Source organism: Xiphophorus couchianus, chromosome 19 (genome assembly GCF_001444195.1).
Source record: "Xiphophorus couchianus chromosome 19, X_couchianus-1.0, whole genome shotgun sequence".
Lineage (NCBI taxonomy): Eukaryota > Metazoa > Chordata > Actinopteri > Cyprinodontiformes > Poeciliidae > Xiphophorus > Xiphophorus couchianus.
Genome location: NC_040246.1, coordinates 15,322,909 through 15,334,246, shown reverse-complemented (window position 1 = coordinate 15,334,246; position 11,338 = coordinate 15,322,909). Strand labels below are relative to the sequence as shown.

At 36.4% G+C, this 11,338-nt stretch overlaps 1 protein-coding gene across 1 annotated transcript; it reads left to right on the top strand.

Annotated features, from left to right (window-relative positions):
* The first annotated feature begins 285 nt into the window (after positions 1 to 285).
* dlst (dihydrolipoamide S-succinyltransferase) lies at positions 286 to 11,187 on the top strand. Its single transcript, XM_028000589.1, has 15 exons — positions 286 to 449; positions 1,328 to 1,361; positions 1,444 to 1,483; positions 1,753 to 1,814; positions 1,916 to 1,990; positions 2,068 to 2,123; positions 2,873 to 2,981; positions 3,860 to 4,021; positions 4,195 to 4,280; positions 4,378 to 4,475; positions 7,851 to 7,981; positions 8,383 to 8,456; positions 8,530 to 8,613; positions 8,720 to 8,887; positions 10,504 to 11,187. The coding sequence occupies exons 1-15, from the start codon at positions 387 to 389 to the stop codon at positions 10,636 to 10,638; spliced, it is 1,377 nt and encodes a 458-aa protein (XP_027856390.1). The 5' UTR covers positions 286 to 386; the 3' UTR covers positions 10,639 to 11,187.
* Positions 11,188 to 11,338: the final 151 nt, after the last annotated feature.

The following is an 11,338-nucleotide window of genomic DNA, read 5'->3' as shown; positions in this document are numbered from 1 at the left end:
TGATATGAGTTATGACAACATTTAATAACTCTTAGGGATATAAATAACAAAAAAGTATTTTCCGTTTCAATTTAAAATCAATACTTGTGCAACGCAATGAAGCAGTGACATGTACAATTTTATAATGTTACTTAACAATAGGCTAATCATTATTTATTTATTTTTCAATCAGCTAATAATGTTTTACAGATTACCAACTGATTATTATTTATGGGTATTAAACACAATTTCTTTTGGAAATGGTAAGCTTTTCGCCCTGTCCCCCCTTCAGCCTGAGAACTTGGTTTATCCCACGCAGCTTCCTCGACTCTTGCCCGCGCCCAGTCTGTCTCATCGGTGTGACCGGAGTTCCTCTTCCGCTGACAGGCTGCTGTCACACAGCTACCATGTTATCCCATTCCCGGTGTCTCACCAGGAATTTCGGCCGCTCCCTCTCTGCCATCCGTCAGGTAGGTACAAAATTGACCAACTTCGGTTGCTGCTTAGCTCTGCTTGCTTCTGGCTGCGGAGAAACAGCAGCTTCTGTGCGCTCAGCTCTGTCCGTGCTAGCATTAGCATTAGCTGCCCCCGCTTTAGGCCACGGCTAGGCCGGAACATTGCGAGCCAAGGACAGGGTGACACTTGTCAGCACAAACCAATACTGCAAACCTCATTAATATGTGGATATCAACACTGGAGATGTTTGACTTGGCTATTTAATATTCGTGTGAGGTTGTTTTATTATATTCTCGCATCCCTGTGGAACATGCTAACAATCCAAAGCTAAAAAAAATACCCTAATGTTGGCTAATGCACTTAGCTGTCATTAGGCTGAGGTCATATTGTGAGTGAACGCAAATTATTTGAATATTTGGGGAGTTTTCCAACTAATGTGTAAGTGTGACCGGCGGCAATGTAAACTCGTCACTTTCAGTCCAGGCTTATTGCCGGTGTGTTTATAGTTTCACACATATACTCAGGATTTAATCCAATTGTTCGAACCTAAATATTATTTTGCACTTATTGATAAGGTATCCATATTAAACTTACATTTAATATGAAAAAAACTTAGAAAAACCTTTTACATAGTAATAATATCGATTGTGTCAAAGGTCAAAGTTAACCTGCAAAAGTGACTTTTGACCCGCAGCACCTCACTTCTATCCTGTCTTGCACAGTAATGCGTAGTCCCCAGTCTTCTGAGGAAGATTTCTTAATGCAATCAGTTTGGCACATTTGTATAACTTTTTAAAACTGTGGCATGCAGACATAGTAACTGTGGCATGACTTATACATAGTCACATGTATAAGTTGCAGGTATTTTGACTAGATTGTATCTTTTTTGCAGGGAAATAATGTGTTAGCTCGTCGGGCCACTGCAGGTATGCTTTGTTATTGCTTGAACCATAGGCTGACCACATACATGTAAGATGTTGTTTACATGGTTTTTCTATTTATTTTCAGTTCTATCAGCCTGCCATCCTACAACTCTAAACAACAATGTGTAAGTACATTGTTGTTTACTCCCTCTAAAAAAGGATGTACTGTCAAAGTCATGAACATGTTTGACATGACAGATATGCCTTGGAGCAGGCAATATTTCATTGAGTAATATTTGGCTGCTAACCATGAATCTATTTTTATGTCAGACTGACAAATAATCATTCAGCAGTGACTCTCAATTTACAAACTAACTTAAAGACTTATTATAATTTATTTAAATGAGAAATGTAGAGTTGTGTCTACATTATTCTTGTTTTTCTTTCTCATCAGACCATATAATCCCCGTTCCAGTGTCTTCCAAGTCCAGTACTTCAGGACATCTGTAGCTTACAGTATGCAATCTGTTTGTCCACCAGTTTTAAACTTGTCTGAACATAAAATGCAATGATTGATGTATGAAGATAATCCTTTTCCTTTTGACTTTACTCCTTAGGAGATGAAGTTATCACAGTCAAGACTCCTGCATTTGCAGAGTCTGTCACAGAGGGGGATGTAAGGTGGGAGAAAGGTAACACCTTTCATAAGACTATTTTACTCACTTTTCAGAGGCTATCAGACACTAATGCAAGGTTATGTGTTCCACAGCTGTTGGAGACTCTGTCTCTGAGGATGAGGTGGTGTGCGAAATTGAAACAGATAAGGTAAATTTCAAGTAAATGAATTTACTTTTGATTCTTTGGAATTTCTGTTAAGGTCATGTTATAAATCTGCAAATTTGTACTTCACTTTATAAGTTCTGTTTTGTAGGTGTAATGAACTGCTGACCAAACTTATTGACACTTAAGAATCCTAGCATCAATTTCATAGCAACCAAATCAGGGCTTTTACTAGCATTTTTGTCTTGCAAAACGTCCAAAAGAATTGTATTTTACTTTTGGCATAAATCATGAGCATTTGTTTCATACCATTTAACATTTTAAACACTGTAAGGACACTAAAACACATGCAGAGTGATAAATCAAATAAGAGAAAATTATATAAAGCTGCCCTTTCGTTATTTATAAATTGCAGGAAATATGCCTTTTGGCATGTTTGAATGTCATATACAATTTGAGTGAAGTGGAAATGACCAAAAATAGTTTTTTCTGTTACACACTTTATTTAAAATATGATGGCTACTGTAATATATCCCAAAAAAATTTATATCAGTTGCATTTATGTATTTTTTTTGTTTGTCTTTAAATTTTATTCCTTTTATTATTATTTGATATATATATTTTTTAATTAAAACAGGATTATGTAAAATTAATCTAATGGCGCAGGGTTAAAGCAGAGTATCATGTATGTGTTGACTAAGCTGACCGTCATAATTGACCCTAATCAATTATGATAATCATTCAAGGTAGCCCTACACTATTAGTGGATTTTTGAGTATTTTTCATCCTCTCAGACATCAGTGCAGGTTCCCTCTCCTGCGGCAGGAGTGATAGAGGAGCTTTTGGTCCCAGATGGGGGGAAGGTCGAAGGAGGAACACCACTTTTCAAGCTTAAAAAAGGAGGTATGAAAATCCAGGCTTAGAAAGAGTCTCTGATCCTACAAAAATAATTATAAATTGAATTTCACTTTTAGAACATAAAAACATCTGTTTTTATACCTGTTCTTAGATTACATTTTAAATTTCAGCTCTGAAGCAAATAATTAGTTGTAGTTTTTGGGAAATAAAATCAAAACATCAATTATATTATCCAGCCCTAGCCTCTTTGTCATACAAGATTATGTGTTTAATAAACAGGATGGAATAAAACCTGGGTCACCATTAGATATTCATAGTATAGTCTATAAAAATACCACATTGTCATATTACCTCAGAAATTTAAATTGGCTATATGTAACATGATCTAATAGCTTTCTTTGTTTTGCAATTGGAAGTATTTCCAGAACACCTCATGTGTTTCTTGTAACAGATGAAAAGTTTAGTAGTCTTTGTTCTGCCTGGTGAATGACAGTGATCAGCAACAGGTGAGGGAGGGGACAAAGTTACATTACAGATGGGAAAAGGCAAGAAAGTGTGTGTTTTTTTTGTAGGTATTTCAGTAACATTCAAAACAATATGATGACCAGCTTTAAATCCAGGGTCTTCAGTGAAACCTGGAACCGTGACATATCATAATTGTTATGAATTGTACGAAGAGTCTTAAACTTAACCGGAAACCAATTAAATTGACATAGTGATATACACCTTAAGGTATTACTCAAGTTAACGTAACTTGGATGCTAAATTACATTTGTTGTAAGACATAAATGTAAATATTGATCTTAAAAACTGTTTTAATTTAATGCACTCTTCTTTTTTTTATATGTATATTTTTTATTGTTTGAAGCATGCAGAAACTACCTTATAGCAGCTGCCTTCACTTTTTCTTTGTGTCCCTTTAGCTGGGGCTGCTAAGGCTCCAGAATCTCCCAAAGCTGCTACGGCTCCTTTACCACCTTCTGCTGCTCCAACTCCCCCACCTCCTCCCTCCACCGTGGGGCCCATTCCCACCACCATGCCCCCCGTGCCACCTGTGCCAGCACATGCTATGGACACCAAACCAGGTTAGTTGTCATCGGGCAGACGGTCCATGTCATGTGAGAACTCATTTGCCTGACATCTGCATTTGTGTCCTCCAGCTTACACAACTAATTGTTTTGCATCATTTTGGTCAGCGTCTTTTTTTGCCGTCCACGTCTGGAGGTGCTGACTGCTTCATTGTTTTTCTGTCTTGAAGTTTCAGCCATCAAACCCACTGCTGCTCCAGCTGCGCCAGCAGCCCACGCTGAGGGAGGAGCTAAAGCAGCAAGGACAGAGAGCAGAGTAAAGAGCACCTTGATATTTTATTTTATATGAAATCTTTTAGGTTAATGATGTTTACTATAAAAATGTTTTCTGTGGGGTTTCTTTATTTTTGTAGGTTAAGATGAACCGCATGAGACTAAGAATTGCCCAGAGGCTGAAGGAAGCTCAAAACACCTGTGCTATGTTGACTACGTTTAACGAGGTCGATATGAGGTAGGAAATTCTCAATTAGTTGACCTACATTATTAAACCCTCAAAGCTATTTTGGATTATATGTGAAATGCGCTCTGCTGCTTACCGAGTACTGATTGGAAAAAGTCAACTTTTAATTCTTAAAAGATTTACACATCCTGGTTTCTGTGCATATCTACATTTTGGTAGTTTGTATTTATTCAGACTTCCTGTCTAAGTGCCGTTTGCATGCACCCATGTTAAAAGGCACAACAACACTTCCACAAATGGTTATAGATTGGAATCTGCCCAATAAAAAAAGCTTTTTGAAACCCAATATCCTCTTAAACACTGGAATGTAAATATTTGGTCATAATTTCATCTAAAACGAAGATAAGAATTGTTAAAACAGGTTTTATTAATTTACAAGGAAGCGTTAGTGTCTGCACTTGCCCCCCGTGCTGAAGAGGACACTTTGAGGATTTCTTTCTCCCCGCAAATGTGTGGTGTCGGCTTTCGGCTATTCAGGGTTTTCTGTGTATCCTAATTGGATTGACATTGATGGTCTGGAGGAAGACTTCCCAGTCCTGGGCTCATCTGGAGCCGAAGGAATTGGTCGGAACAGGAGGCGGGAGCATCTGCAGAGGCCCACAGAGACCTGCGCTCTGAGTGGAAGAGCTGCCTGCACTGATATGGGCTTTTATGACAGCCCAATAAGATTTACAGGCTCTAGAAAGTGAAGATTTTTATCGCTTCTTCTCTCCTTTCTCGGAGAGTCTGTGTCTTGGGAGGGGCTAATTATGTTAGCGGAGAAACCCTAGAGCTACAACAGGGTTAGAGACAGGAAAACAAACAATTAAAAAGAGAGATACAAGAGAAAAATGAGCAATAGAGAAACAATTAGTAGAACAACTTCAATAGCTGTATACCTCACTCTCTTCAGCACCATTATCAAAAAGTAGATCCTTTGTCCAGATTTAATACTTAAATGTATTGCCAAATTATTTAAGAGCTATAAACATTAATTATTATTTAGGGAAAAAGTTAACATCATCATTTAATTTGAATAAGTGAACCTCATTTAGATTTATTAGAAAGAAGGTCATATAGAATTGAAACTAGAAGTTTCCACAAACTGAATAAAGATGTACAGCTTTTTTCTCATCATCTGAACTGTAATCAGACCAAAGTTACTTGTTTTAGGTTAGTTACAATTACCTAAATTATATCTATCCTTATTATTTCTACCTCCTAAAACAAGAGAATCCATGCAACAATGATGAGAGAATATGTCAAATTTGTCATCAAAATCAGAAGTGGTAAATGGTTTGTACTTGCATAGCTCTTCATCTAGTCCAGAGGACTCCAAAGCAATTTCACTCCTAATGCCACACCTGGAACACACTGCTTTCTTGACATGATAGGAAAGTCAAAGAAAATTAATCAGCCAAGACGTAAGGAAGAGAACTGTGGAGCTTCACTAGTCTGCTTCATTCTTGGCTACATGCCAAAAATGTAGCTAAGACAATGATCTTTCTTTATTATTTAAAGAAAGATTATTAAATAATATGAACAATATATGTTCACAGAGTTTATAATGCAATAATTCAAAACAAACATGCAGATTTTAACTCTTTAATCAATAATCATGGTTAAAGGCAACGTTTCAGGCACTTCAATTCTCACGTGAAGATGAAAGTCGGCACCTTAACGAACACCAGAGCACGACGTTTATATTACAGATGAGACAAACTGGTGAACAACTAGACTCTATGACCACCATATGTACAATGAAATGCATATCTGCATTAAAAACTGTACTCTGATAAATATATAACTTCATGGATTGTTGAGGAGTTTTAGGAAGTACAATTTTCAGATTCCTGATTGTGCTGCGTTCATCTGTTCAGTTATATACTGAACAGATGTATATAACATAACTTGTATATAACATGAGAAAGTCCAACCATCACAATGATGAAATTAATATGAAACTGTTTGGTCGTAATGACCATCGTTATATTGGTGGAAAAAGGGGGACTTTTGTAAGCCCAGCTGGGAAGCATAGGAGTGGCAGCATTATTTTGTGGGGCTGTTTTGCTGTAGGGGATGCTGGCGCACTTCATAAAATAGATGGCATTATGTGGAAATATTGAAGCAACATCTAAAAACATAAGCCAGAAAGTTATATCTTAGGCGGAAATGATTTATCCAAATGGACAATAAACCAAAGCAAATGGCCAAACTGCTTACAAATGGCTTAAGAACATCAAATCTGTTGTGGCCATCTCAAAGTCTCAGTTCTATGGAGAAGTTGTGGGTAAATCTGAAAATGCATGCGGGAGCGAAGCAGCCTTTAATCGTGACTGAGTTCCTCCAGTTGTGTCAGGAGGAATGGGCCAAAACTGCAGCAAACTATCATGACAAGCTTGTGGAAAGAAATTGAAAACTTTTGACCCAAGTATTGCAGTTGAAAGGCAATGCTACCAAATACAGAGGAAATGTATTGACTAATATTTTATTAGACAATAATATATATTATTAGTGAATTTTATTTATATATACATGTATATATATGTTTGTCAATTATAAGTATTATTGACTAATATATTCAAAATCATTACTGTGTCATTGAACAAATAGAAATATTTTTGGTCATTCTAACTGACCTAAAACAAGAGAGTCCATGCAAGTTTGGTCTGATTTAATTTCAAACTGTAAAAAAGAAAAAAAAGTTAGGTTTATGTAAACTTCTGGTTTCAGCTGTATTCTATGCATTTACTGCTGTTATTTTTTGATTACGGGGTAAAGGTAATGTAAAAAAAAAAAATCAATCTATCTGAAATTTAAAATATTGCATATTACCAATTAAAAATGAGGACTTTTAATTCAGAAATGTCAGCCTGTTTAAAGTAAGTTCATATCCTCTGCAGTTTATGCACTGATTCTTTCCTTCTGCATTATTGAGGCGTGGTAGAGAGGCAACTTAAGGAAGGTTTGTAGGTTTTAGCTCATCTAAATTATTTGGTCTAGTATTGCTCATCTTCCCCTAGACATAGGTCTCCACAAATAATCACAAACTGTGGAAATATCACATTGTTTTCCTTCTACTTAACTTTCCATTTTGAATACAAGCATAACTTGGCCAGAATTTCTGTTTACAAGAACTAATAGAGTAATCCAGTTACGTAGTTACACTTTTTGAATCAAATTATTTAAATAAAATAGCTTTTTATGTAATATTATGTTTTCAGATGCACTTTTATCTTTACATGTAAAATCTTTCCGTGAACATTTATACTTTTCAAGATTTCATTCCCACTTTTATTTACATATTTGCGAAGACTCCGTTCCGTTTCAGGCTTCATCGTTGTCTTAATGCCGTGTTTCACTGTGACTTCTGCTTTATTTCCGCAGTAACATCAGCGAGATGAGGAAGGCTTACAAAGATGCTTTTCTGAAAAAACACAACATCAAGCTGGGCTTCATGTCTGCGTTTGTGAAGGCTGCCGCCTACGCTCTAGTTGATCAACCTGCTGTCAACGCAGGTACAGAATTAAACTTTTCAAGACTAGGAAACCTTAACTTTGTGGTGGATGTTTCACTCTGTCTTTGCACGTTTGGTTTCAAGGCGGGCCAAGTGTGTGTGTGGTGAAGAAAAAGATTTAAGTTTCATTGCCCAACCTCAAAACCAACTCCTAACTTATTTTCTTCCCCTAGACTACCCTGACCTATTTAGATAGACCACAGTGAAACTAGGGGGGGATGTGTTGCTGCCTTTTAAAGATCTATAATCGTCTGCGGCGTTGATTACCCACAACTTTTGACTTGCATGTGAGAGCGAGTGGTTTACAAGAAAACAGCTTTACCTTGATGGAAATGAAGAGAGAACTTGTAATTTATCCTGGACAAGAAATTTGTGTAACATTCATGTTATTTGTGTTTCCAGTGATTAACGACACAACCAAAGAGATCGTGTACAGGGACTATGTTGACATCAGTGTTGCAGTAGCAACACCAAAGGTAAGAGAAGTGGAGTTTATTCTATTAAAATACCTGCTTCAGAAGTAAAATGTGTACTATATTTATTTGTCAGGGATTGGTGGTTCCTGTAATACGAAATGTGGAGGAAATGAACTTTACTGATATTGAGAAAGCAATCAATTTGTTGGGAGAAAAGGTACGATTTCACATCACTTCATTATTAAGCAGTTTTCTGCGGCCACGCGACTCACTTTTGATGTTTTACTTAATTTATTTATTTTTTTGTAATTCTGCATTCACAGGCGCGTAAAAACGAACTAGCTGTTGAAGACATGGATGGAGGCACCTTCACCATCAGCAACGGCGGCGTGTTTGGGTCCTTGTTTGGCACACCTATAATCAACCCACCTCAGTCTGCTATTCTGGGCATGCATGGCATCTTTGACAGGCCTGTTGCAGTGGGTGGCAAGGTTGGTATTTAAATTCCTGTTAAAAGATGCACCGCAAAGTTGGCTGATTTCACACTTGATCGACGGCTAGAAATGTGCCACACCACACGCAGATCATGCAAACAGTCCTTGAACTTGGAACTTGGAAGTCATTACTGCGACGAAGAGTTAGTTGGCCATTTTCAGTAAAACTAAGGTTTAAATTGCATTGTCTGCAGAGGCTTTTTAGGTTTTCCTTAAGTAACTAATTTAAAAAACTAAATCTGAGCTTCAACAAATGACAGAAGCTGACTATATCACAGCAAAGTTTATCTGTTTTATCTAATTCTGTCATTGATCATGTTTTATTGAGGCTGTACTTCTCAAATAGGAACAAGATTTTTTTTTCTCCCTAATAGTTGTTTTTATTCATGTTAGAATGATAGACAAGCTTCCTGTCAGTAGGTGGCAGCAGTGCTCAAAGTAAATAGGCTGTCTTTTTGAAACAGAATAAAGTAACAAATGTTTACAATAAAAAAATCATTAAACCCAACTTAAAATTGAAGTTGGTGCAGCTCATTTTATGAAATTTGTTGTGACAATTAGGTGCATGACAGAATAACTAAGGACCACTGGAATAGGGAAATGTTGAGGCTTTTGGTGATGTCATATTCAGGTTTAGGTTCTCCTAACACACAGGGATCACTGTTCCCAGTAGGACTGCATCTCATTGTGCGATAACATGGGTGAAAGTTGTGATAACCATAGAAGTCAGTGTGAAATTTATTTATATAGCATATTTAAAAGCATCAGTTGACCAAAGTGTTTCACTATTACAACCAAAATTATAAGATGGTTATGGCTCACTCATGCACAATCACATAACAGTCCAGGCTAGGTTTTCTGACTCATGATAAATAAGTAAACAGTGTTAATTTCTTTCTGCTTGGTGTACTTGACAACGCTAAACTCCAGATAATGATTAGTTACTATTAGCTACTGCTATTATTAGCTATGTCTACTGGGAGAAATATAAAATTCCTTATTTCCACTCAACACAGTTTAATGAAAAAAACAGAAATTAACAGCAAATTCAAAATATATTAGACACAGCCTTAATTTATTGCAGTCCAGGGAATTGTTCATAATGCACATTATATGCTGCAATATTGTGATTATAATACATTTGTGATATATTTTTTTAGTTATATGTTTCAGTTAGTAATCCTAACCCTGCTCATTATGCTTAATGCTGATATAAGATTCTAAATACAAATTGTTAGTTGCTGAAGTTACATTGTGAAGTGTGCAGTCACAATTTCTTTGCTTTAGAATAATAGCATAGTGGTTTAAGTTTGATCCATTTAGCTGAAATCTACACAATTAGATATGATTAAAATGGGATGGAGTAAAAAACTAATTTGATTTTACAAAGTCTTCAAAAACTAGTTTAATATTTATGGTTCCTGAGGTGAAATCTGAGTTTTAGAATCAGATTGATTTCAGAAATCTGTCTTTTGTCAGATTAAAAAAAAAAAAAAAAAAAGTCTTTGTTTGCATCTAATTCCAGTGGTACCCACTTAAAACTAAAATTTCTAAAACAATTTATTGACAGAACTGAATAAAAGACTCCAAAATGTGTGTTTTCTTTTGCGTAGGTGGAGATCCGTCCCATGATGTATGTTGCTTTGACGTACGATCATCGTCTCATCGATGGCAGAGAGGCCGTCACTTTCCTGCGTAAGATCAAGTCTGTGGTGGAGGACCCCAGGGTGCTCCTCCTCGACATGTGAGCCTATGACAACTTTGGGCCCACTAAACCAATCCCACACAAACAGCGGCTGTACACACCTAAAAAAACGAAACTTTACCATTACTGCAGTTAATGTATTGTTGTCTTGGTTAACTAGGGAAAAAAAAGGTTTGTTTTGAAAAGTTAAATTGTGAATGGACATTTGTAAGACCGGCTGGGCTGCAAGGTTTGGCACTGGGCTCTGTGGTTTCAGGTGCTGGTCTCTTGATCAAAGAAACAAAAAGAAATATTCTATAACTTGTTCGCCAAATGTCATTTTCTACACAGAATTTAATAAAAATCCAGTTGTTGTGAGATGACAGGCAAGTAAAGATACAACTACATAGAATTTTATTATTGTGGTTGAGAGATGAACAATGAGCACATATTGGGCTAGAAAACAAGGAACACTATGTTTTAAAAATCTCCAAAGTGAAGGAATCCTCAGAGGGTTTATGCCATCTAGTTCATGAAATTCTCTTTTTGCTGTGTGACATAGACTATTTAAGAGAAAAGGAAAGTTTTAAACAATAAAAACTTCATTACCCCACTGCCCGTTTTCTGTTGGATGATTTTTGTGGATAATTGTTGAATGTTTAATCTGAGGGCGTGAACTACAAATGACAAAAAAATGTAAAAATTAGCTATTATGCTTTAGAATGGTGTCAGTTCCTCCAATATTGCTCAGACTTTAACTCGTT

What these genes read in the sequence shown, in the direction of transcription:
- dlst (XM_028000589.1), top strand. Translation starts at nt 387, where the DNA reads ATGTTATCCCATTCCCGGTGTCTCACCAGGAATTTCGGCCGCTCCCTC. An exon ending in AGCTCGTCGGGCCACTGCAG is followed by an intron (nt 1,362 to 1,443) that starts GTATGCTTTGTT and finishes ATTTATTTTCAG; the next exon opens with TTCTATCAGCCTGCCATCCT. An exon ending in CAGGACATCTGTAGCTTACA is followed by an intron (nt 1,815 to 1,915) that starts GTATGCAATCTG and finishes TTTACTCCTTAG; the next exon opens with GAGATGAAGTTATCACAGTC.